The sequence below is a fragment of the Carettochelys insculpta genome, chromosome 1 (assembly GCF_033958435.1).
Source record: "Carettochelys insculpta isolate YL-2023 chromosome 1, ASM3395843v1, whole genome shotgun sequence".
Lineage (NCBI taxonomy): Eukaryota > Metazoa > Chordata > Testudines > Carettochelyidae > Carettochelys > Carettochelys insculpta.
In genome coordinates this window covers 131,569,446-131,591,428 of record NC_134137.1, presented here as the reverse complement: position 1 = coordinate 131,591,428, position 21,983 = coordinate 131,569,446, and the positions used below count along the sequence as shown (strand labels likewise).

General features: G+C 41.1%; 1 protein-coding gene across 2 annotated transcripts in view; it reads left to right on the top strand.

Annotated features, from left to right (window-relative positions):
* Positions 1-21,983, top strand: part of GABRB3 (gamma-aminobutyric acid type A receptor subunit beta3) — a 318,628-nt gene that overhangs the window by 284,202 nt on the left and 12,443 nt on the right. For both annotated transcript variants that reach the window (XM_074983286.1, XM_074983287.1), the window contains 2 exons: positions 7,997-8,149; positions 10,677-10,921. In XM_074983286.1, coding sequence (XP_074839387.1) covers positions 7,997-8,149; positions 10,677-10,921 — 398 coding nt within the window. The remainder of the gene's footprint in view (positions 1-7,996; positions 8,150-10,676; positions 10,922-21,983) is intronic.

Below are 21,983 nucleotides of genomic sequence, written 5' to 3'. Positions count from 1 at the left end.
CTACTTCGACGTTCAACGTCGAAGTAGGGACCGTGTAGACGATCCGCGTCCCGCAACGTCGAAATTGTGGGGTCCTCCATGGCAGCCATCAGCTGGGGGGTTGAGAGACGCTGTCTCTCCAGCCCGTGCGGGGCTCTATGGTCACCGTGTGCAGCAGCCCTTAGCCCAGGGCTTCTGGCTGCTGCTGCTGCAGCGGGGGATTCATGCTGCATGCACAGGGTCTGCAACTCGTTGTCGGCTCTGTGTATCTTGTGCTGTTTAGTGCAAGTGTGTCTGGGAGGGGCCCTTTAAGGGAGCGGCTGGCTGTTGAGTCTGTCCTGTGACCCTGTCTGCAGCTGTGCCTGGCACCCTTATTTCGATGTGTGCTACTGTGGCGTGTAGACGTTCCTCGCTGTGCCTATTTCGATGTGGTGCTGCACAACGTCGATGTTGAACATCGACGTTGCCAGCCCTGGAGGACGTGTAGACATTATTCATCGAAATAGCCTATTTCGATGTCGCCACATCGAAATAGGCTACTTCGATGTAGGCTTCACGTGTAGACGTAGCCAAACAGAGTCATATTTCTTTGGTGATGTTTAGGAAAAGAGGGTTTTGTTTAAATGGAAAACGGAACAGTTATTAACCCCATCCCACTCTTTCTGTAGCCTGATGCATTCCTAGTATAATCACAATATTGGTTAAATCTCACTGATTTTTGGTTGAATGACACTTTTTCAATGGTTAGAGGCAGCTGAGAAGAGATTTTAGTAAGGATAAGCCAAGTTTTAGTTCCAGGAAGTATGAAATGTTTTTATATTGAAATCTAGAATAATTTATAGAGAGCCCTGTTAAACACAGATAAAAGAAAAATCTAAAGAACTGTGTGACAGCAAGAGAAAAGAGATTGAAGAAGCAATAATAAGCAGGATTTGACATTTATATGGATAAGAAGAATATTCAGCATTATAACAGTTATTGCTAGCAAATTTTTTGCAAGAGACATAAAATACCATGCTTCAGGTTTAGAAATAGCGTAAGTGTTTGGGGTTAGCATGAGATTTTTGTAGGAGATAAATTATCCCATATGTCTAGAACCAGGTTTCCTGTTCCTGTCAATGAAGCATCTGATAATTGCCACTGGTGGAAGTCAGATACTGGGCTAGATGGGCCACAGATGTGATCTAGTACAGTAACGTATTTTTATGCAAGAGAATCAGTCTTTCATCAACCTTCTTTACATTTCTGTCACAACAGCCCCCAGGCAGGGAACATCACTGAACTGATCCACGAAGCCAAGTCCTTCTCATCTGAATTGTTCCTCAAAACTCACCTCTGCCATACATACACTAAAATAGCTAATTAGTGCTTGATCAGAGATGCAGTTTATATTATTATTAGCATAAAAAGTTGATTCTATGTTTTATCCATCTTATGTTTCAACACCTAGACAACACCCAGCACACCATACTGCAGCAATAATAATAATAATAATAATAATAATAATAATAATAATAATACAGTAAGGGTGCTATCTTGAGGTGCTGGTAGACTCTTCAGGATCCTTTATCTCTCTCTAAAGACTTGCAGAATTGATCATTGTCTTGGCTCCCAGTGATGTTTCTCCATGGAAAGGAAGGTCCATGTGTCTCTTTTGTCTCTGAGGCTGCTGGATGCTCAAAGGCAGCTATGAGTTGGTTCATTGAGCTAGAGATAAGATTTCAGTGCAGTAAAACAAGTTATGCAAAAATGTAAGAATGCATGAGGTGTATTAAAGTGCCTTGACATAAACAGTGTTTCAGAGAAATGCTTTATTCTTCCTGTGCTCCAGGAAATAGCATTACTGCACATTTTGTGTAAAATGTTATGAAAGTAGTATTACACTGCTACGACTAAGGAACAGCAAAAAAGACACACACATTTGCTGAGATTTTCAATGCTGTTTAGGAGATCTGAATGGCCATTAAAATGAATAAGAAGTAGGCATCTATGTAATGTAGGCAACATTGAAAATCTGTACCATTGATTTTACCAACCTCTCAGCTTCCAAACTCTTCAACTTTCCTATTTTTTCTAATTAAGCATAAACTGTTACTTACTTTTTATGGTGGCCGCCCACACATTAAATGAAGACAATTTGTTTGGCTGTACTTTTAAAAGATCCAGTTTAAAATTCTCGTAAAGAAAGTTTAAATAAGAAGCATTGAGACTATTTTTAAAATTGAGCTTGTCAATCTTCACCTGAATATAGCGATGATTGTCTGTGAAGGTTGCACTCTGCAGCCCAAAGCCCTACTGCAGGAAACAACTATGCATCAAAATGGATCTTTTAGTGGCTGATCTGACAGGCAGAAAGAAAAAAAGAAGGAAAGGAGTTGTTCTCCAGATTAACTACATTTGGAGACTGACCTGAAAAGGGAAGACATAATCCAATTTGTCTGGAAACTTTGTTACCTAATAGTCTCTAGCCAAATTAACTCCATGTTTGAAAGAAGAAGGTACTTTTAAAAGGCTTTGAAAATGAATTATTTGGTAAGTTCTGAAAGATCAATCTTTAAAGTATATTTCTAATTAGCTGAAGAAATATCCTGGAAGAAAAGATTTGAATATGAATTCTGTAACTGGACATTTCTAATATCTTGAATTTTTACTTGGATAAAACAGCAAGAGACTAATTAAGCCTTGAAGCTAGGTATTTCCGCTCAGCTTGCTGGCTTTTAATGAAATTGAAACAGACACAAGTAATTACTTTTTACCAAGCATTTCAATAAATGAGAAGTTAGGGTTATTTTTCCTCAAATTATTGATTAACCACTTATTTTCCCGTCTGCATTCTCAGTCATATAGTTAGTCCTGAGTACTTAAGGCCAGATTCTGCTACTCTTACATTCTGTGAGTCAGCATCATTCTCTTCCTATTCACTGGGCTGCAAATGAAAACAAAGTTTCAATTTTTGATAAAAGTTGGTGACTTTATATAATTTTGCTATGCTGATTTCAAAAATGGAATCCATTTTGCTGTATCACATAAGAATTTTTCACAAATCAAAAAGAAAAAATGGACTTTTTTATGCTTTTTATTAATTGTTTTTTAATAAAAACATTGTTTTATTCATTGTTCATTTTATTCATAGTTTTTATTCATGCGTTAAAAACTTGGTAAAGAGTAAGTTGTAGTTCTTTTAGAAGGTCTGCTGTAAGTCCTTGCTTAAAGAACAAAGGAGTAAGGTGTGAAATTTAACAACTGAGTAATTTTAAATGATTAGATGCTACTGAATCGGTACTTTTTGGACACCATTTTAGGTGTTTCACCATCAGTCTCTCTTTTCAGGGACCAGCAGTAATCAGCCATCATGCTGCCATCCCAACATCCTTGATACCTCTTTTCTATCATCTTGTTATCTTGATGAAATCTTTCCCCTTGCTCTTCACTGACACTTCCAAGATTTTCTGGAATATAATCCAGATGGGAGTATAAAAAATGAACTTTCAAGCTCATGTTGCCCCAAGTCTTTCAAATTTGTTTAGTGTATTGCCAACCACGTTTTTATAATCAGGATCTTTGCTATTCCCTGAGACATTTAGTATGACATTTCCAAAGGCCACCCAAGCATCTTTCTCTGTGTCATTCATGGTTTCTTCAGAGTTAGTATCAAGAATCAGTTTACTGATCTGAAGACCCACAAAGATGCCCTCCTTAACTTTTTGGTGACTCAAAGCTGGGAACTTGTTGCAAATGTACTTGAAACAGTCACCATCCTTGTTTAATACTTTCACAAATTGTTTCATCAAACGTAGCTTGATGTGGAGTGGACATAGCAGTATCTTGTTGGGCTCAATCAGGTGTTCACGAATTGTATTCTTGGAGCTGGGAGTCAGACTCTCCCTTGGTGGCCACCGTTTCCTTGCCCAGTGAAGATCTCCTGCTCTGCTATCCCATTTGCATAAAAAGCATGGCATTTCTGTGTAACCAGCCTGCTGACCAAGCAGCATACAGAGCACCTTCCGATCTCCACATACAGTCCATTCATGCTCTGGATAAGTCACCTTTTCAAGGAGAAGCTCAAGATTTTCATAGATTTCTCTAAAGTGAACAGAGTGGGCAATAGGCGCAGAAGCATATTTATTGCCATTATGAAGCAGAACGCCTTTTAGACTTGTGTTCGAAGAGCCAATTAACAGTCTACACTCACCTGGTTGGTGAGCTGTCCCCAAACCTTCCATTAATCCTCCCATGTTCTTGCAGCATACCAACAGACCATCCATAGAAAAATATGGCACACACGCTTTCTCGCGGTTCCTGTGCCAAGCAAAACTTTTCCTGGGGAAGGCAAATATGTCACTGCATATAGTTTTAAGTTCTTGAAAATAAGTCACAGCCTATAATGTACAACACATTATAATAGCATATTTTGAAAAAGTAAACTCCAGTTTTCAGAAGACCTGTATGTCATGGGCAAAAATAGATGTTTTTTTTGAACTCAGCACCCCAAAATTACTCAAGAACAATGATTTGGTCTCAAACAATGGAACCCATGCAGAAGGGTGGAAATCAGAAGGATCTGGCCTCTAGACATTTACACTTCTCACAACTAAAATGTAGTTTGATATAATGTTCAAGATAAAACCTCCAGGTAATTAGTGATAAATATATACAGCCTTAATTAACATGGTGTTATCTCACTAAAATCTGGCCAGGTGTGATATAATAGTTGAGAAAACCAGGAAATTATGATTGCATGAAGTAATTCCTCAATCACCTGTAGGTGAGGCCCCTGTGCACAGATCTTCCATACAGCTGCCTTCACTGCCAGAGGGGCAAACACATAGCATAGGCTTCATGGCAAGCTGGGAAGGAGGCTGTGTTCAGCGCCACAGGTGGAAGGGGTGGGACCTAGGCTAGTCAGCCCTTAGTGCTGCCAGCACTGTAGCACTTCCCCTCCCACAGCAGCATGGAGTGGTGGAGCAACACTGCTGTAGCACTTCACAGGGGCCCAGGGCTCAGGCTACCACCACTGCCAAAGTAGCAGCGGTAGCAGTCAGAGGTCTGGGCCCCTTTGAAGCCCCAGGCCCCAAGACAACTGCTCTCTTTGCCCCCTGTCACCCCCTGTCAGTGGGGCTGTTCATAGCAAAGTTCCCTCCCTTTCATCCCTTGCAGAGTTCTGTGGGGCAGAACAGGAGTAAGTGAAAGGGAGAAGGAGTTGGCAGGATGAAGGCTGGGCCAATGGATCATGCACCATCCCTCCATCTGCTCTACAATGGTGTAAAAGTTATACAGCTTAGAATAATTAAAGCATTGGTAGTTCCCAGGTGCAGGCACTATCTAGGGAAGCTTGATAGCATGGCACTATTGCTTTCTGGGAGCAGTAAGAGGGGTCTCCAGGGACACAAAGTCAGCTGTGGACTCTGGATGGAACTGATGTGTGAGGTGCAAACCCCACTACTTCCATGGGCACAGTAATTTGAGAGAAACTCTGTGAGAGGAAGCTTCCAGACATTCACTTCTCTGTAGCCCCCTGCTGCCCTGTTTTCCTGTTGCAGTGGGTAGCCCAATCCCTGATTTATTTAAAAAAAATATTTTGGATGTGACAGACAGGCAGCTATGTTAGTCTGTATTCTATCAAAACAAACCAGCAGCCAAGTAGCACTTTAAAGACTAAGAAACTAATTTATTAGGTGGTGAGCTTTTGTGGGACAGACCCACTATCATTTACAGAGAGAGTACTGAGAACTCTCATTTATGTTCTAATTCGACACATTAACAAGTGGTTTGAACTGGGACAGCAATTACTTGACCCATTATAAAGGACTGTTTTACATACTTACTTTTATCTAACTCTTGACTTCCACACTCCACCCCACCCCCCTCCTGCTGCCTCTCTGCTCTTCTGATTTGCCAACCTTGATAACAATATTTCTGATTTGTCAACCGTGATAAAAAAATTTGGACCTCTGTGATTTATATATTGAGTCTGTTCTGATATGGCTATGATCTGAAGAAGTGGGTCTGTCCCACAAAAGCTCATCACCTAATAAATTATTTGGTTAATCTTTAAAATGCTACTTGACTGCTTTTTTATGTTTTTATGAGATGGTACGTACTCCAGGCTATTTTATTAGAAAACCAGATAAAAGCATTAATGTTTGTTACCAAGCAAGTAGGTCCGTTTTCAAGAGGAAAAGTAGTTTATCCTTGGAAGAGAGATTCTGTTCATTAGGAAATGAATGTGATAAAGCCAACTAAAGCTTCAGGACTTTTTCACCAAAAATACAGACATCTCTGAACAGTAGAATGGTCTCTCTTGTTTCTCTGACGGAATAAGTTACTCTGTCTCCACTGATCCTAGTCATTCAAGAAATGAGAGAGCCTATCATCATTTAAGCATCACTGTTGATTGAAATTAACAGAAGACTCAAAGAAGCCCATTGTACATTGTATTTAAAGTGAAGATTTTACCAACTGCATTTGATCCATCAAATCTTTTAAAGGAGTTGTTCCATGTATGTGCCTGATCACTTTTCTTGAGCAAATATGAAAATGCACTCTATATTTCAAATCAAGTTTGTTAATATTTCCTGTCTTGAAATAGTAGCAAGATGCATAAATTCTGAAATCAAAGAGAATTGACATAGCTCAACAACTCAGAGAAGCAGGCCCTTTAATTATTAGAAAATGTGTTTTTACAATTCTGGGCACTGTTGGAGCTTTTTGATGTTATGACAGAAATATAATACCCATGGGTAGTAATGTAAATACTTAAATCATGGAGCCTGAATTGCCTTAAATAGGCTTTCGATAAGGCTCTCACTCCTGACAATTACAAACTGGTAACCTAAAATTCAGTATTAGGCAGATTGGTTGAAACTGGTGTAAAGAACAGAATTAACAAGCATACAGATTAATACAATTTGTAGGAGAAGAGTGAACATGGTTTCTGTATAGGAAAATCATGCCTTACCAATCTTAGAATTCTTTTAGAGGTTCAAGAATCACATGGACAAGGGTGATCCAAGGGAGGCAAGACAAAGAAAGCAGCCCTGTAGCACCTAAAATACTAGTCTAGCCTATTCTTTAAGGTGCTGTAGGACTGCTTTCTTTGTTTTGTGAAGATATAGACTAACACAGCTACTCTCTGAGACTATTCACCAAGGGATGTAGTATACTTAGATTTTCAGGAAGCCTTTGAGGTTGGTTTCATTAATGCTTATTAGCCAGCATGGGCAGAGATGCAAAACCATGCTCTGAAGTGTTCCTTGCCTCTCTTTGCCAGAAACTTGGAAATGGCACCAGTGGATGGGTCATTTGATGATTGCCTGTTCTGCATATTCTCTCTTGGTCATCTGGCAATAGCCACTTTTGTTGACAGAATACTAGGCTAGATGAACCTTTGATCTGATCCAGTATGGCCATTCTTATGGTCTATTCTTTTTCTTACCATTATTCAAAAGAAATTATTTCTGACACTTGAGATATCACATTTCACATTATTTGGATCTATATGAGAAATGTCAGCTTAGGAACATCTATTTTATCTAAATAATACATGATGCAAAATTGATTTGAATTAAAATGATATTAAAATGAATTAAAATAATTCTGTTACATTTTGAATGTTAATTATACTAATGCTCTCAATAAATGACATATGAAAAACATTTGTTTAGATAAAGATTTTACATAGAGATTTAAGAATCACTTATTATGAAAAAATCCAATGTTCTAGCCATTAGTCTTTTTTAAAATTAATCTTACTACCTCTTTTCTCCGTAAAATGAAAACTACTTGAATACTAGTGTATTCTGAGCAAAAAATCCAGGATTCTTTTTGGATTCCTATCATGCATTTAGCTAAATAGTAATGTGTGGAAGGCATTTTCTGTACTGTTCTATAAATGTCATAATAGCTCATCAAAGTGCATGATTTAGTTTCTATGGAAACTAAAGAAAAGTATTTTTTTTTGTATCAAGGTCTTTTTTCAGTATAAATAAGTGTTATTTTCCCCTCCCCCTTTTTCTAGGTGCCTATCCAAGACTTTCACTGAGCTTTAAATTGAAGAGAAATATTGGATATTTTATTCTTCAGACCTACATGCCCTCTATACTGATTACCATTTTGTCATGGGTGTCATTCTGGATCAATTATGATGCATCAGCAGCAAGAGTTGCCCTTGGTATGTGATAAGGATGAATGAGACATTAAAATGTCAAACTAAATGTGGCCTTCAGAAGTTGTTAAAGACTGCAGCATGTCAGTATCCTGACAATTTCAACCTCACTTACACCAAAACCATATAATTCTGTAGCGAGTTAATAGAGGTTGGTTCTCTTGCTGCAGAATGTAAGTATGATTAAATCTCAAAGTGAGTTCCTAAACCAGAGCCTTGCTCTCATTAGATTCAGTGGCATGTTACCAGTGACTTCAGTGGTGACAGATTTCAGGATCATACTCTGTGGGCTGGAGTCTAAGTTATGTTCATGCTTAGCACATCTGAGTAAGAGGGAGGTAAAGTGGCTCCCAGCTACCTTTCTAAATCCCCCAGCTGCTGGGTCTGACCAAGGAATGAGTCATCCCTTGGCTCAAGTTTTAGGGCTGTTCTAACTTACAATGACAGGAACAGTCCTCAAGGACCATTTCACTGCTTGGAAATTGTCAGAATGTAGAATGCTCAAGCCACTGCCCCTGCTGTGCCCTTCCACTCTCACAATGTAGGTCCAGTGCTCAGAGTGTGGGCAGAAGGTGACATGAGCTTTCCCTTGGGAATATCCAGATGCATTGTCAGAGCAGTTTTTTCAAGTTTGTCCAACAGGAGTGAGACAATGAGGAAGTAACATGCGTTGGCAATGTGGCCATAATGTTTTCAGATGAAAGTTTCCACTAGGCTTGTAGCAGTGGTTTCAAAACATGCTATACACATTTGCATCATTGAAACACGCAAAGTATTATTATAGCCCCATTTTAAAGGTCATTGGGGAGCAGTGGTGAGCCAACCAACATTTCTGTTTACACTTCCATCGGAACCAAATGAACCAAATGGTACCAAATGAACAAGTGTAGCTAGACAGAAATCACCAAGCCATACCACACTCTTGCTACTAGCCCAAGCAATGCTCTTCTTGGGGCACCTGGAAAGAGAGAGAACTCTGCAAGGCTGCTGGCCAGTTATATCATCCCAATTTTTGACTAGTCATGTATGAAAACATTGCCCCGCTTTTATGAGTTCTGTCCCAGTTTACAGCCAGGAACTAACTTTTTGTTCTGTTTACACAATACCTAGGACACTGGCTGGGATCCTAATCCATGTCTGGGACACCTAAACACCAAACCAATTCATACAAATAATAAATATTAATAAAAAACAATCATTTACACTCAAAGGGTTACAAAGGTCTATTGGCTTCTCTTTCTCCTACTGACCAAGGCCAGGACTGCTGACACTGAGAGGAGAGCAGCAAAGAGGGCAGTTGTCCCAGGCACTGGTGAATTAAAAAGGCCTAAGGCTCGGGGCTGCCACCTCTGCTACAGCAGCAGCAGTGGACAGAGCCCTCATGCCCTTTAAATGTCTGCCAAAGCCATGTGTAGTGTGGTCCCGGTGGCACTGTGAGTGTTGTCTGCCCTAGCCTCACCTGAGGCTCCATCCTTCCAGGGAAGCCTCCTCCTCTACCTCCAGATTGCCCGGGGTCTAGCAAAGTCTGTTGCCAGCGCTTACCAAAACTCCCCTTGAAAGGCCAAAGATCAATGTGGTCAGTTCTCCCAAGAAAACAGCCACCTATCAGTATTCGTAAGTTACTACGGAGTATGCCCCCCAGGACGTATAAGTCATCCCCTTATCCTCCCTGACATTCAAGACCTGATCCTTTATTTACTCTGCATCTTGTGTAGTCACTTACACTAGAGCAGAATGGGTACAAAATGCTCTCAAATCAGAATGGTAGTGTTTTATGCTCACTCTACACTGGTGTAAATGACTACCATATTATGTAGGGTATGAAACTCCATAGCTTAGGTATTTGTCAAAGAAGGGATTCGCTAATAGATTCTTCTTTACTCTGAAATAGCTTTGCTTTTTGATTTCTGCGGGAGATCTGTGTTCGCCTAATGGTTAAGATCCTCTGGTTAAGCCTCTGAGGATATGTCTACACTGCAATTGAATGCTAGCTTGTGTCAGCTGATTTGGGCTCACAGGGTATGGGCTGAAATGCTGTAAAGCTGTGGCATAGATGTTTAAGCTTGGGCTGGAATCTGGGCTCTTGAATGCTCCTGCATTACAAGGTCCCAGAGCTAAGGCCCCAGCCTCAGCATGAATGTCTACATCACAACATTACAACCCTGGAGATTGAAATCCATCAGCTCAACTCAGCAGAAATGGGCTGGCTATGGGTATTTAATTTCAGAGTTGGCACATCTTGAGGTGTGACTGGTAAACAATATAATGTGTTCCAGGATATGTTGAAGACATTTATAAATGCCAAAGCCTGGTAGAGGAATCAGTTTGATCTCACTCTGCTTCAGATTCCCATTGCTAATGCACCAAGTCAAATTCTACCCTTATTTGTGCATGTGTGATGCCACTGGCTCCACTTTACACCACAATATTTTAAGGGACTTCAAGCTGATGAGGAAAATTTCCCAAAATAGATGAAAAAACTAAAATGTTATCCATTAAAACAAGATGCTCACTGTTCTATTTCTTTGTTTAGGAATCACAACTGTGCTTACCATGACAACAATCAACACTCACCTTCGGGAGACTTTGCCTAAAATTCCCTATGTTAAAGCCATTGACATGTATCTTATGGGCTGCTTTGTATTTGTCTTCTTGGCCTTACTCGAATACGCCTTTGTCAATTACATCTTCTTTGGAAAAGGCCCCCAAAGGCAGAAGAAACTTGCAGAAAAGACAGCAAAGGCAAACACTGATCGCGCAAAATTTGAAGGCAACCGGGTAAGAGGCTTTGATCTGCTAAATATAATATGGTAACTTGTTCTCTTACAAACAGTGAAGAAACACAAAGAAAAGCTCCATCTGTATTTTTGTGCAAGCAGTTTCTGAGCCCAGTTTTTCATTTATCCATCTGAATGCACATCTGCATCCATAAAGAGGTATTTTGATATCTAATTGACTTAAATTGTGCCCAGAGACAATCAAGAGTGTGAAAAGGTTGGTAAGTTTAGGCTTGGTCTGGAAACCAAGGCCATAAATTCAGAGGGTGTGTTTGTGACTTAGGCTATGTGCCTGCACCAGGGAATGAGGAGAAGTAAGAACCCCATTGCCTGCCATAAGTCTGGGTCTGCCTGCTTACTACTTTCTTCTGGGGTAGGTGGGGAGGTTGTGGCAGGAACAGTGGAGCCAACAGCCACCACAGATCCAGAGGCAAGGTTGGAAGGGAACCCAGTTCCATACTCGGGAAGGGGTGGGGCCTATGGCAATCAACCCTTAGCGTCATCCAGACTGCAACAGAGAGCCTCCTGTCAGAGCTGTGCAGAGTGGTGGAGCTGTGCTGCCGTGGAACTTCAAACCACCCTTGGAGCTTATGTTGCCACAACTGCCAAAGTATCAGCTGGTGCAGACAGCGTTCTGGACCCCTTTGAAATGCCAGACCCCCAGGCAACTGCCACCTTTGCATCTCCTCTGCCCTCTGTCGGCAGGCCTGGGCAGGAATCAGGTGGTGGAACATTGGTCCCATCCATTAATTCCTTGGTCAGCTCTGCTGAGCCAGTGTGGTGTCATTGCTTTCTGCGACTGTAGGCCAGCAGCAACTTAGTGCTTCTCAACCCTGAAAGCAGTAGGTGTGTTGCATGGGAATTATACCCCAATGGGTATCTGAAGCCCATGGCATTCTGGGGCTGTTGGTGTGTCACAGTATAATTCTCTAGTGGTGTTCCTAAGTAGATCGCCTTCATGCTTATGTTACAAGGAAATAAGATTTTGGAGAGTGGTTTGTCTGTGAATGAATGACAGAACATGCACCTGCCAGGGGACAGCTTGGAGGTGAGGGAAGGCGTATGCTGCACCCTGTCAAGCAGATAATTCCTGTTTCTCAAGTGCAAGGGGAAGCACCAGAGAAACCTTGTCTCAGAGGACCATCTCAGGCACAAAATATCCTCAAGCAGTGCCATTTACACATCAGCCCTTGCTGAGGGCTGTGCCTGAGGTCACAGTCTAGCCCATGGGTGGCCAACCTTTTTGCCTTGGGCAGGCCAAATGGCAATTGTTTACATGTTCTGGGGGCTGAACACAAAATAACGTAATCATTCAAAACAGAAGCATACAGCACAAATTGATATTTTATTACATTAAACAAATCTGAGTGTTGTCCTAGAAACGTAATTGCTTTAGGTAGCTAAATAAAGATTCACAGATTTTTTTTTTTTCCCTTTGTTAGAAAATACTCAGGAAGGGAGTGACCACTCACCACCACGTTTTTGTCCCAGTCTGAGCGCTGGGTAGAGTACAATTGTTATATGTGACCTGCAATCCCCTCTCATAAAAACACACTCTCTTTCTGGAGCCCTGGCAGCTGCTCCCCAGTTAAGATACAACCTGACAGTGGGGGGTGGGGGGAGGGCAAGAGACTCCACGTCCCAGAGGTAGAAGCAGGCAGTAGGCAGGTGTGATGCAGCCGCGGCTCCCAGCCCTTCAGCAGGGCAGTAATAGGCGTTATCCCTGGACAATGGGGCCCCAGCAGCTGAGTGTGGGCCTCACACACTTACATGCCCAGGCATCTTCAGCCTCAGCAGGCTACAGCAGTAGGGACCGGCCGGTGCTGAATGCTCCCCATTGCAGGCAGCCTGAGTGCAGCAGCTAAGACCTCTCCACCCTAAGGACACAGTTTTGCGCATAGACCTCCAGCCCAGGTCAGCTGCCATGGAAAAAGGCTGCCGCAGTGAGGTGGCTTTGCAAGCTGGGTAAAAATGCTTGATGGGCCAGATTCTGGCCTGTGAACCATGTGTTGTCCGTCCCTGGTCTAGCCTATGAAGAGAAGAGGCAAGCTTGCTTTATCATAATATTGTTACACAAAACATCCCAGTGTTAAACACCTGAATGCCATGATGACAAAAGATACCACGAATCTATAGCAAAAACTCTCATTGGTGAATGTAGCACATTAGCATTGTCCAGTCTTAGATGAGTTCTAGGGCAGTGTGGAAGATGGAAAATCCATTCAGCAAAGGATTTCAGGATTTTCAAATCTGTTATTTCAAATCAGAATAAAACCTCTAAATTTTGAAATTCTCCACAGAGGAAGATTTTTTGGGGAAAAAAAAAATCACTTCTAATCCGTCAAAGTGTTTCATGTCAACCAAAAAGGTTGCATTTCAATTTTGATATTGTAGTTCCCAGAGGCAGCGAGACCTTATACTAGGGTGAGTGAAGTCTCTACTCCACAGGTTCCCCTGAGAGCCAGCTGGACTTTAGATCATGCAGTAGAGCACAGGGCTTTAGACCCTATGATCACCAGTTTAGTCCCTGGTGCCAGCAACCCAGGTCTCTTGGTGTTACAGCATATTATATTAAAATAGAAATAGGTATTTCCCACTGTGTTGCACTTTCCAGTTTTAGTACTCTCAGAACTTTTCCTGGGTTTTTCTAAAACAAAACGTCAATGAGATACATACGATTTTGTGAAACATTTTATGGAACTGCATTTTCAACGAAACACAATTATGCTTAATTTTTTCTGACCTAGTCTGCTGAGTACTACTATATTTTCTGCCCCCTATATCATTGCAAATGATCACATTGACAAATTAACTAGCTGTTTCTCAAGTAGCTGTATAATGTAAAATAATTGCAATGTACACTTTATGACTCCAGCTCCATACCTCATTCTGAATGTGTCAGCAAACTGTGCCTGATTATCACGATGTTACTCTTAGTAAAACACTTTTTAAACTAATGAACTCATTGTCGTCTGCCCGTACTAAGTGGCCAAGACTTTACCTCAGTTGACAAGCGTTGTTTTGGAGTATGCTAGCACAGAGAGTGAACTTTCTCCCATCAAAAGTCAGAGATTGAAAAGAAGAGTGTCACAATGAAGACAGTAGCTGAGGTTTAGATAGTAGCTGGTAATTCTCTCAAACTGAAGTGTCTGTCAAATGTAATTCATTTAAGTTATTTAAGTCATCCACTATGTTTTTTAAATGAGACCAATATCTATCTCCCCATGGCTCACTGTTCTTCTGCCCTGAGATCAATGAAGCCATCTTTATAATGTTAGAAGTGTGAGTATGTTTAATACTAATGAAAGAGATACAGTAATAGTACTGATTTAAGTCAGGTACACTGTGGTTGGATATTGTACAAACTTCTGCCCACACAATACATCAATTTATGGCACTGCTGATCTGTGATACCTTTGCAATTGTACTTTTGCCCCCATCCCTCTTCACAGAGATTTGTAAGTGTTCTGAAGTCTACTGTCATTAAATAATGTGCATCAGGAGACCAGAAATAAATAATTTTCACTCATGACCTGATGTTAGGATCATAAATTCAGGTCTCCAAGGAGAAAAAGCACAGTATAACATAGCCGTCTTGGAGGCCCTCTTGTGACAAGAAGTCTGAGCAATATTAGAAAAACAGCATGTGTGTGAATATAATTTGGGCATTTTGGTATCCAGAAATACTTAGGGTAAAGATCTATGTCCTAATTGTTTTGTCCCCAGTTCTCAGCTGGTGTACATTGTTACAGCTCCATTGAAATCAACAGAGCCAGCGATTCTAGTGTATCTACATCTGTTTGCATCATCTGAAAACTTGGGCCATTAGGTGACCATCAAATCTCTATTGTCACAGAAATGTTACTGGAATTTCCTAATTCACATTTTAATTTATACCAACATAAATATTAACGTATTTGAAGTTTAGAATTAAAGCAGATTTTTAGTTTTTTTCTAAACATTTTAATAAACTCCTCTTTGTGAATTTTTTAAAATAATCCAGCCCTACTTTGCATGCATCCTTTTAAAAAAACTCATTGTTTTCTATTTATAGTTAAACCTGAAAGACAGCAAGAAAATACAAATAGGTCAATATCAGAATTGAAGACCTCAGCTTGAATCAGTGTTCTAAGCAAAAGGATCAGCAAATACTGTGGGAGATAATACACATACCTGGAAATTAGGACCTTGTGTTAATTTCACTATTGACCTCTCTATTCAACCAATTAAACTACCACTGACCTGCTATTAAGGGAGCTGTGCCCAGCATTCCTGTGCTAGAGATGGAGGTTTGTTTCTATCAGGGCCCATTTGGATGGGGAAAGTAGAGAGATAATTATTGATAGAAAGTTTGGAAGACATCTTGAATGGAAGAAAGCAGGTTACAACACATGCAATGCACGCGTTCAATGCCCAGACAGTCAGATGGACAGACACAGCAAAAATAATATATACGATTAAACAGAGAGCTGCATCTTTCAGACTAGAGGCAAAAAAACTTCTTGGTAAGGATGCGAGTTTGATTCCTTAAACTTAAAGTAACAGAGATTGGGCACACTAGTTAGGCAGAGAGAAGGGGAATGTGACATTTCTTTCACTAGCAAGCCTTCCAGCCATTGAAATCAATAGCATCAACATGAATGAAGCTTATACTGTAGCTCAGCTTTTAAATTTCATAGGCTTGAAATCTGGCATACAAGCTAAAAGGCTTGATTGCAAATATTCCTTTTAGATATGTTGGAAAAGAGCTTTGCATGGTTTCATGGTCCTATTTGACCACATATCAAGAATATTTTCAATGCTAGAAAAGTTTTATATACTAAAATCCAGTGGTTTTGGAGGCTCTTCTCGATGATTAAGTTGGAAAAGTATCAGAGAGGTAGCCCTGTTAGCCTGTATCTTCGAGAACAACAAGAAGTCCTGTGGCACCTTATAGACTAACAGATATTTTGGAGCATAAGCTTTCGTGGGCAAAGACCCACTTCATCAGATGCATCTGAAATGTAGTTACTGACCCTGAACTACAAGACACTTTTCCAACTTGGAAGATGCATCTGATGAAATGGGTCTTTGCCCACGAAAGCTTATGCTCCAAAAATCTGTTAGTCTATAAGGTGCCACAGGACTTCCAAGTTGGAAAAGTGTCTCGTAGTTCAGGGTCAGTAACTACATTTCATGATGGCCATGTTGGTGTTGCATCATGTCAGAAGGCCTTGCATTTGAAAATCTGAAACCGTGTGACATAGATATCTCCGTGTTCGTCACACTGCCACAGACATGCCTCTAAAATGACTTGCTTTTAGGCAGTTGCTCAGCTGTGTTCCTGATATGCTGTCACTAAGTCATGTGATGTTGGCAACATGCTGTTGCCAGTCTGCTCCACTCCCAGCAGTTCTTGCTTCGATTTCAACTCTGCCAATGTGTGGCAGACAGAGAAAGAAAGTGCAATAGCTCCAATCAAAACATAACAGGGTTCTCCCAGTGACCAGCATTAACAGTTTTCCCACATAGTAGGGAGAGTAAAGGGCAGAAAGGACAAACAATGGGTAAGAAGAATAGATTTCCAACTCTGTCCCACTATGCCCCACTTATCAACACTGTAAGTTGCACAATGATAAAAGTATCAAAACAAAAAAGCAGTCCAATACCACTGTAATGACTAACAAAATAATTTATTAGGTGATGAGCTTTCGTGGGACAGACCCACTTCTTCAGACCATAGCCACACCAGAACAGACTCAATATGTAAGGCACAGAGAAACAAAAATAGTAATCAAGGTTGACAAATCAGAAAAATATTATCAAGGTGAGCAAATCACAGAGCAGAGGGGCAGAAGGTGGGGAGGGGGAGTCAAGAATTAGCTAAAGCCAAGTATGCAAAAGAGCCCCCATAATGAGCTAGAAAATTCCCATCCCGGTTCAACCACATGTTTATGTGAAGAATTTGAATATAAAAGAGAGTTCAGCAGCCTCTCTTTCCAAACTGTTGTGAAAATTCCTTTTCAGTAAAATGCAAATTTTCAGGTCATTAACAGAATGGCCCACTCCATTAAAGTTCTGGCTGACAGGTTTGTGAATAAACCAGACAGTATAATCAAACCAGCTGACAAAGGGCGTGCTATTGTCATCATAAATAAGTCAGACTACGAACAGAAGGCAGCCAGACAACTTTCCAACACAAAATTTCACAGACCTCTGTCCGCTGATCCCACTTTGGAATGCCAATAGAAATTACAACTACTTAAGGAACTCCCTGCTACTACTGGGGACCTTATTCACTCCGACACACCATCTGAGCCCCAACCTGGATTATTCTATTTACTTCCCAAAATCCACAAACCTGGAAACCCTGGACTCCCTATCATTTCGGGTATTGGCACCCTTACCACCGGACTATCCGGTTATGTGGACTCCCTCCTCAAAACCTATGCCACCAACACTGCCAGCTATCTCCAAGATACCACTGAGTTCCTGAGGAAATTACAAAACATCGGAAAAGTTCCTGACAACACCATCCTTACCCACCATGCATGCAGAGGCTCTGTACATTAATATTCTACATAAAGACGGATTACAAGCAATCAGGAATACCGTCCCTGATGTCACCACAGCCAATCTGGTGTCTGATCTCTGTAACTTTGTTCTCACCCACAATTATTTTTGATTTGGGGACAATTTATACATCCAGATTAGTGGTACTGCTATGGGCACCTGCATGGCCCCGCAATATGCTAATATATTTATGGCTGACCTGGAACAACGATTCCTCAGCTCTCATCCCCTATTAGCCCTCCTCTACTTACCCATGGTATAGAGACTCTAGAAGAATTCCACAGAGACTTTAACAATCTGCACCCCAACATCAATTTATGCCTTGACTACTCCATGCAAGAGATACATTTCCTGACACTACAGTACAAATCAAGGATGGCCTGATCAGTACCATACTCTACCAGAAACGCACTGATCGCTATACTTACCTACATGTTTCTAGCTTTTATCCTGCACACACAACTAGATCCATTGTTTACAGTCAAGCCCTTAGGTGCAATCGCATTTGCTCTCATCCTACTGACAGAGACCGAAAACTACAAGATCTTTACCAAATATTCATAAATCTGAATTACCCACCAGGAGAAATAAAAAAAAAAAACAAATCAACAGGGCCAGACAAATACCCAGAGACCAGCTACTCCAAGATTGGCCCTAAAAAGCCAAGAACAGACCACCACTGGTCATCACCTACACCCCGCAACTCAAACCACTGCAATGCATTATTAAAGACCTACAACCTATCCTTAATCAGGATGCCACACTCCAGAAGGCCCTAGCTGACAAGCCTGTTCTCTCCTACAGACAACCTCCCAACCTTACGAGGATTCTCACCAACAACCGCAGGAACACCAATCCTGGAACTTTTCTTTGCAACAAGGCCCGTTGCCAACTTTGTCCATATATCTATTCTGGAGATACCATCACTGGACCTAACCAGGTTATTCACAGAATCACAGGCACATTCTCATGTTCTTCAACTAACATCATATATGCCAACGTTGTGCCAACAACGCTCAGATGCTTTGTATATTGGACAGACTTCAAACTCTCTTAGACAAAGAATTAATGGGCATAAAGCAGATATAAAAACACTCCTGATTCTTGAACCTGTCAGCCAGCACTTCAATGGAGTGGGCCATTCTGGTAATTACCTGAAAGTTTGCGTTTTACTGAAGAGGAATTTTCACAACAGTTTGGAAAGGGAGGCTGCTGAACTCTTGTTTATATTCAAATTCGACACATTAACATGTGGTTTGAACCAGGATGGGAATTTTCTAGCTCCTTATAGGGGTTCTTTTGCAGACTTGGCTTTATCTAATTCTTGACTCCCCCTCCCCACCTTCTGCCCCTGTGCTTTCTGATTTGCTCACTTTGATAATATTTTTCTGATTTGTCAACCTTGATTACTATCTTCGTTTCTCTGTGTATTAAATATTGAGGTTGTTCTGGTATGGCTGTGATCTGAAGAAGTGGGTCTGTCCCACGAAAGCTCATCACCTAATAAATTACTGTGTTAGTCTTTAAAGTGCTACTGGACTGCTTTTTTGTTTTGACAGTATATAGACTAGCACAGCTATCTCTCTTTTACTATTCAATGATAGAAGTGAATGACTAGGCTATTTTTTGTGTGTACTTCACTGCTAATGGAAAGGTGTCAAACTGCTGTTGACATTTATTTATATTTGAATAATAGTAATGAAAAGTGCCTGCACAAGGCACTAGGCAACTTAAAACATAGTTAGAACTGGCTGCAAACTGGAATTTGCATCTTGAAAGATATTCTGATATTTCAGCATTTGCTTTCATTCAGAATTGGGACAAAAAACTTTTCATGGAATGGAAAGTTCTAACAAATTTTGTCCAGAAATGCCAAAATATTTTGCCTTCAGATCAGTACAGCTTTGACTAGTGTCCACATAAGTTCTTGGGAGCTACAGTTCAGGTGCTTCATGACCTCCCTTGTATCTATGCACTAGATTCCACAGCTGGATGAAATTTTTGACAATTATTGGAGATGATGGGTCTCCCATAATTCCCCAGAGTGGGTTGACCTGAAAGACCCCTCTGTATCATCTGAGATGTAGTACTGGCAAGAAGCCACAGGGGAGAATGGAATTACCTGAACTAGAGCCCCTGACAACTCAGAGCTCAGGAAAACAAAGCTGAATGTCAAACTGACTTAAAACAACCATTTCAATCCCAAGGCATGAACAAAAATCTTTTTGATTCAGATCAACTTGACCTGAATTAAGCACTTCTTTTAAATTTTCCTGCTTGAAAATAATAAAAAGGGAATACTATTTTTTCCCCTGCAGAAAATTTCAGTTTTTGCAGGAGCTACGTATTTTTCTTGACAGACATTTTCACTGGAAAATTTCCAAACACCTGTATAATGACTATTACAACAAAATGTTAAAATAATCACTTGGAATGAACTCTGCCAACCCACCACATAAAATAAAACCCTTGTCTAGTCCTTCACTATTGTGGGAGTGTTAGCCGGTGGCCGGGTAATGTGCGGTAAGGTACCAACTATGCCCTTGTTATCATCCGAGTTTAAAACTGCAAGAGCAGGGAGCTCCTCGCTGCAAGCAGCCAAGACAGGCTGATGGATTCCCCTGGGTCCTAAGCAACCCAGTTTTTTACCGTTAGAGCAGGGAGCTGCTAGCACTCTCACCCACGGCCAGGCTGTAGTAACCAAACGGTTACAGTTCTTTTGTTGTGCCGGCTGTGTTGTAGTGACAAAAGGATAACAGGGTCAGGCTTAGATCTTAACTGGTTACAAGTTTATTAAGCTACAGTTATAAGCGTGTGGTTACAAAAGGCTAGTGTCTACTTCTTATATGCAAGCAAAGTACAGGTGTTAACAAGTTACATTACAATCCAATACAAAGATATCTGTTACCATCTAACACAATGATATCTTGATACAACGACGTCTAGTTACAGAGCTCTAATTCTTTAGCTGTGCACAAAAAAAAATGGAGACCTAGCATGGGTATATCTTACCCTCTCTGCATCTCTCGATACCAGCATAGCCAAGCCGGATCAGTCACTCAATTCCGCGGAAAGACGAATACGAGGTTGGGCGTCCCCAGTTGTGGACCTCGGGAGGCAATCACCTGACCCGACCAGCAGGTAGTTGGTGGAATGCACTCAAAGTTAGAGTTCTGCTGGACCCACCTTTTATACCCCTTTTTGGGTTACGTATTCTCTTTCTTATCTAAGGTGCCAGATTATACTGGTCTGTCTTTGTGACGCCAGTTTGTTACAAGGGCATTTCTTACTTAATTTGCACTTGTAAGACAGGAGATAAGCAATTTGAGAGTACAGGACGTTCTTTTTGCGGGGGCGGAGATTTCCCCTTCTGGGATGGTTGTGTGGTCATCAAATTCATCAATGCCATCTGGGGTGATTTCCTGAGGGTCCCCCCCGCCCCCCGCCTTGTTGACAGTTTGGCCTGTTAGCCTTTTATCTGTACTTTCTGTTTCTTAGGGTCACGATAAGCTAGCACATCTGGGCCTCAATGAGGGCATCAAAGACTGTGCTGTCAGCAGCCGTTTCCGTGCCCTGTGTGCTTCTCAGTGGGGGCGGGGGGCAGCGAGCAAGCTGGCTTGTAAGGGGGAGACTTTGTCTGGCTACAGGGAGACATACCTTTATCCCTTTCCAAAAATCCTTTCAGCGAGACGTTGCTTTTAGTCTACCCAGAAGCTCCTCCTCAAATCCAGGCCCTACCCAGAAGCTCACACATCCAGGCTATTTCAGATAAAAGGTGCAGTGTGTTCCAGTAACCTGTAATCCTGATAGCAAACACTCTGCTAGCCTCCCCCAGCTCAAGCATCCCTGCCAATCACATCTGAGGCATACATTCAATTAAAATATTATCTTTGTTATCTTGGTCCTATTTAGTGTGAAGGTCTCAGCACAGTATCTCACGGAGCAATACAGGCATTATAATGGTTCTGCTGACCCATTCTGTTAGGGTTACATTATCATGGAGATCGTACCATTCTACATGTGAAAATCGTGCAGTTGATCAGAATTGTAAGTAAACTACTTCTGATAACTGTATAAGTCAATTGTTGGAACAACCAATAAAAAACAAATTTTGGCCAAGAACAATTTCTCTTTTTTGGTCCGTGTGGATCTGACCCGATATAATATGTGATACTCTTATGTTCACTGCATATACAGAGAGAAGTTAGATGAAGACACACAAATGCTTGAGAGTGCAGTAAAACAAAACAGCAGAAATGTAGAACTTTAAAGACTAACAAAATGATTTATTTGGTGATGAGCTTTCGTGGGGCAGACCCACTTTGTCCCACAAAAGCTCATTACTGAATAAATCATTTTGTTAGTCTTTAAAGTGCTAAATTGCTGCTGCTTTGTTTTGTTGGAGTACAGACTAACACAGCTACCTCTCTGTTACTATTTGAGATTGCAGTGTAAAGCTAGTTTGTTTCTTTGAATTCAGAACAATTGCAAACAAGAACCTCAGAGAGAGA